Source organism: Dipodomys ordii, unplaced genomic scaffold (assembly GCF_000151885.1).
Source record: "Dipodomys ordii isolate 6190 unplaced genomic scaffold, Dord_2.0 Scaffold58, whole genome shotgun sequence".
NCBI lineage: Eukaryota > Metazoa > Chordata > Mammalia > Rodentia > Heteromyidae > Dipodomys > Dipodomys ordii.
The window spans coordinates 1,883,888-1,889,010 of record NW_012267274.1 but is presented as its reverse complement, the minus strand read 5'-3'; the positions used below and the strand labels follow the sequence as shown (position 1 = coordinate 1,889,010).

The 5,123-nt window shown below is 47.6% G+C and overlaps 1 protein-coding gene across 1 annotated transcript in view; it reads right to left on the bottom strand.

The window, feature by feature from the left end:
• Positions 1-1,413: 1,413 nt before the first annotated feature.
• Positions 1,414-5,123, bottom strand: part of LOC105989705 — a 23,951-nt gene continuing 20,241 nt past the window's right edge. Inside the window, exon 6 of the mRNA XM_013021879.1 lies at positions 1,414-1,907. Coding sequence (XP_012877333.1) covers positions 1,637-1,907 — 271 coding nt within the window. The 3' untranslated portion in view covers positions 1,414-1,636. The remainder of the gene's footprint in view (positions 1,908-5,123) is intronic.

Genomic DNA, 5,123 nt, shown 5'->3' with positions numbered 1-5,123 from the left:
CAAACCACGCTCCCCACCGTGAACTCAGGGAAAAGAGTTTACACATAAAAAGAACGTACAAGTCTGATAGGGGTTTCTTCCCCTGATAAAAAGTAACTGTGTTGGAAGTAGCGCTGTGGCTCAAGTGGTAAAGTGCTGGCCTTGAGCTGAAGAGCCGAGGGACAGCGCCCAAGCCTAGAGTTCAAGCCCCACGACCGACTAAATAAATAAAAAGTAAATGTGTATCTCAATTTCCCCCCCAGTACTAGGGCTTGAACTCAGGGCACTGACCCTTAGTGTTTGTGATTTTGCTTTTTGTATGTCAAGGGGCTTGAACTCTGGACCTGGGCACTATCTCTCAGCTCTTCAGCTCAAGGCGAGCACTCTACCATTTGAACCATAGCCCCACTTCTGGTTTTCTGGTGGTTAACTGGAGATAAGAGTCTCACAGATGTTCCTGCCCAGGCTGGCTTTGAACCATGATCCTCAGATATCACCCTCCTTAGAAGCTAGGATTACAGGCATGAGCCACCAGTGCCTGTCATTCCTTAGCTGTTTTTTTTTTTTTTTGGGGTGGGGGGTCTGGTCATGGGGCTTGAACGCTGGCCTGGGTGCTGTCCCTCAGCTCTTCAGCTAGCGCTCTACCACTTGAGCCACAGCGCCACTTCCGGCTTTTTTTCTTTTTGCTTATGTGGTGCTGAGGAATCAAATGCAGGGCCTCATGCATGCAAGGCAAGCGCTCTACCACTGAGCCACCTTCCCAGCCCCTCCTTAGCTGTTTTTACTCAAGGCTAGCACCCTACGACTTGAGCCACAGCTCCACTTGTGGTTTTTTTGGTAGTTCACTGGAGAGAAGAGTCTCACAGGTTTTCCTGCCCAGGCTGGCTTTAAACTGCATTCCTCGGAGCTTGGCCTCCTGAGTAGCTAGGATCACAGGTGTGAGCCACTGGTGTCAGGCCACCAACCCTGATCACTCCATGGACTCTACAGCCTCTGCCTGCACTGGGATGGCTGCCATTCTCTGTGCCAGTCACAGCTCTGGCTCTCACTGAGCATACGATGGATAATCTCCATTACAAATGGCCTTCGACTCATTCCCAACATCTTGTCCCCTTCCACTCCAACACTCCAGGGTCGAGCCCACCGCCTTGACTGCATGCTAGGATTATTTATAGATCCGGCTCTTCCAAATGTCATGTTTCCCCAGCAGGAAACATGACTCAGCGAGTAAGACAATGGGAACAGGAGCGTAAAGGGCTCGGGCCCTCCTCTAGCTTTAGAAGATTAACCCTAGAGTCTAGTGATATCCTTAGGACCTTGTCTGTCATGTAAACAGGACACCTCAGGAAGCCTTCAAACCCAGACAAGAGAACACCAGTTTCCACACTGAAAACTCAAGAGAAAATAAGCAATTTCCATTTTAATATAAAATGTGTTGTGTCCCTGTAAAATTACACATAACAGAACTAGTACTTAGTAAAATTCACTTTGAGATTACAGAACATTTTAAATATAAAAATAAGTCTTTTAATTAAAAAGGGTATGCAAGCAGCCCTGGATACATCCTCAAACAATGGGAAAGTATAAAAACAGAGCTACTGTACATCTGGATACGATTATTCCCAAACATCATGGGGAGTTTGGTGCAGAATTTTTTTTAACTTTTAAATAGTACAATTGATCTCCCTACTCCAGCACATTTCAAGGGAGGTTGGAAGTGACAGGGAGGTCCCTGGCTCGTGCGCAGAAGACAGAGATTACCTGAACAAGAAGACAAACAAACAACTGGCCAGCAAAGAGCAGCCCGCCGGGCCACCACTGACCGGTGGGTGCCCATCTGTAAGGGGTTTGCACTGGCCATCACACAGACTAGAATCTTCTCATTTGCAGCTTGCTCTTTAGCGGTCCCTGGTGTGGTTAAAATGCCCCTGCAACGATAAGAGCCAGGACCACACACGTTAATGCACCAACTCCAAGCACTCCTTAAACTGACTACACCCATTCTCATGAACAGGCCCAATTTCTCAGGTTAAGTATGCATTTATAAATTTGTTAATATATACTGTATTGCAACTAAAATATATAAAACATTTCCAATAACGCTGGTATACAGAATGTTCTCAATAAATGCTATGTTCTTTCTCCCTTACAAGAAGAAAAAGAAAATATTCATCCAGTCACAAAACAAATTTTTAAGTAATTTAAATCAGTCAAGATTCAAGATTCAAGACCAGGTATCTTGTCTTCATGAGGACACCGAATGCAGCCCGGATTTGGAGGCCTCTGGCCCCACCCTGTCTGGCTCCTGGAGCGAGCCGCTCCAAAGTCACCTCTAGGCACAGACACACTGGAGAACCAGATGGCTGGGATGGACTGCTAGTCAAAGTCCGAGGCCCTCTGCAGTGGCAGGTCATGACAGCATCTGGAAATCTCTATCACACTTGGCCACACACACTAGTACACTGCAGTGTGGCTCCTGGCACATTGGCAGGATGGACATCACTGCCCTTATGACCACCAGAATGAGTGTGCTGAGGCCAGGAAAGAGCTGGGCACTGGGTCTGGAGGCGGAACAGCCCAGTCCATGATGGACAGCATTCTCAGAAGGCGGTTGCTTCCCTGGGCCCCAGGAGTGGAGAGTCTAGCAGGCAGCTACATACCCCTCCGACACCAAAGGCTGGACCATGAGAACATGGGCTATGGGATGAAGGCTGAGCAAGCTTCCGAGGGAACAGCAGCCCTTTGTGGGCTTGTGGTATCGACAACTTCTGCCACTGCCTGAGGAATTGCTTCCTTTCTTTCTTTAACATCTTGACTGCCATTAAGCACAATCTGTTCTCAAAGGCTTGCTTTTCTTCAAACATCTACACTCAAAGTTTGGGCTTCTAGGACAATTTCCTTATTTTACTAGCAGGAGTCTTTGTACAATGAATTCTGTATGACACTGACAACTGGCCGTGGAGATTTAAGGCTTGCCCCATCTCCTCCCTCCCTCCTGATTCCATGAGCTTCCTTCCGTATCAGGTAGTCTCAATGGGAAGTTAAGTGGGGACTCTAAGGACAGACTTCACAGAGGAGTTCCTGCAAAGGGACTACTGACAAGCTGAAGAAGGGAGCTGCAAGGGACAGCAGAGGACAGGCAGCAGGATGCAGAGAAAGCATCTGCCAAACCTGGAAGAAGGCACATTGGCAGGATGGACATTCTGCAGTGACTAGAGAACAATGACAAGGCCACAGGGCACAATCAAACTCGCAGCCCTCCCTCTCTCCAGTATGGAACTGCTTCCCCAGGTCTCCCCAGCGGCTAAACCTAAAGGAATTCAGAGAGCCCAAGCACCTCGGAGATGCTGGTATGTACTGGGTATCCCATAGATAGCAGAAAAAAGCAGAAAGTGGATGCACCAAAGGAAGCAAGAAAAGGTCCAGACATTGAACTTACTAGCCAGACTTTAAATCAACCACTATATCTTCAAAGAACTAAAAGAAAGTACAATTAAGAATGAAAGGGGGGCTGGGAAGGTGGCTCAGTAGTAGAGTACTTGCCTTGAGCTGAAGAGCTGAGGGACAGCGCCCAGGCCCAGAGTTCAGACTCCACAACCGGACGGACCCACCCCCCCCCAAAAAAAGAAAGGGGACTAGCAGGCTGAGAAGGTGGCTCAGTGGTAGAGCACTTACCTTGCATGCATGAGGCCCTGGGTTCGATTCCTCAGCACCACATAAGCAAAGAGGAAAAAAGAAAGCCAGAAATGGTTCTATGGCTCAAGTGGTAGAGCGCTAGCCTTGAGCTGAAGAGCTGAGGGACAGCGCCCAGGCCCAGAGTTCAGGCCCCACGACCGGACCCCAAAAAGAAAAAGGAAGGGGACTAGCACTGATGGCTCACACCTGAAATCCTAACTACTCTGGAGGCTGAGATCTGAGGATCAAGATCCAAAGTCAGCCCAAGCAGAAAAATCCATGAAACTTTTTTTTTTTTTTTGGGTCCGGTTGTGGGGCCTAAACTCTGGGCTTGGGTGCTGTCCCTCAGCTCTTCAGCTCAAGGCTAGCACTCTACCGCTTGAGCCACAGTGCCACTTCCGGCTTTTTTCTTTTAGCTTATGTGGTGCTGAGGAATCGAACCCAGGGCCTCAATGAATGCAAGGCAAGTGCTCTACCACTGAGCCAACTTCCCAGCCCCTCCATGAAACTTTTATCTCCAATTAACCAGCAAAAAGCTGGAAGTGGAGGTATGGCTCAAGTGGTGAAGCACCAGCCTTGAGCAAAAAAGCTAAAAGACAGCCCCAGGTCCTGAGTTCAAGCCCCAGTGTGAGCACACACACACACACACACACATACACACACTGCAAAAGGAAGTAAAAGAACGATGTTTCATCAAATATAGAGTCTCAATAAAGAAAAGTTACACATACCTGACAAACTCTAGGGTTGAGAAGTATAAGTGAAAAAGTCACAAAGGAGGACTAAAACAAGAACCATGAACTTGTAGTCAACTGAGATTATCTAGTTTGAGAAACCAAAAGGAAAAATAGTGAAGAAAAGTAGATGGAGCCAGAGACTTGTGAACCCCACAAAGTGCTCCAGCACACACAACAACATGCATCGCGGTATTGGAGGGAGGGAGAGAAAGGGCAGAAGATCACAGCCAAAACGCTTACGTTGAAAAAGTCTACACACTTAACAAGATCAATGTCCTCCAACCTAGGATAAACAAAAGAGCTTCCACCTGAACACATCACATTCAAAGTACCTGAAACCACAGAATCCTGAAAACAGAGACACAACTGACTGACATACAACATACGAGAGACCCCCACCAACACCGACCACGGGTTTTACCGGAAATTATATCAAAAGGTTGAAAAAGGATACCAAGTGCTACAAGACCATCAACCCAGAATTCTATGGCAAAACTGCAGAGACCTTAAGGCAATCTTGTGGACTGGGATATAGCTCAGTAGTAGAATGCTTGACTACCATGTGCAGGGCTCTGGGTTCAAACCCCAGCATTGCAAAATAAAAAGGAGTTTTTTTAATTGGTCTGTCATGGGGCTTGAACTCTGGGCCTGGGTGCTGTCCCTCAGCTCTTCAGCTCAAGGTGAGCACTCTACCACTTGAGCCACAGTGCCACTTCCAGTTTTTTGGTGGTT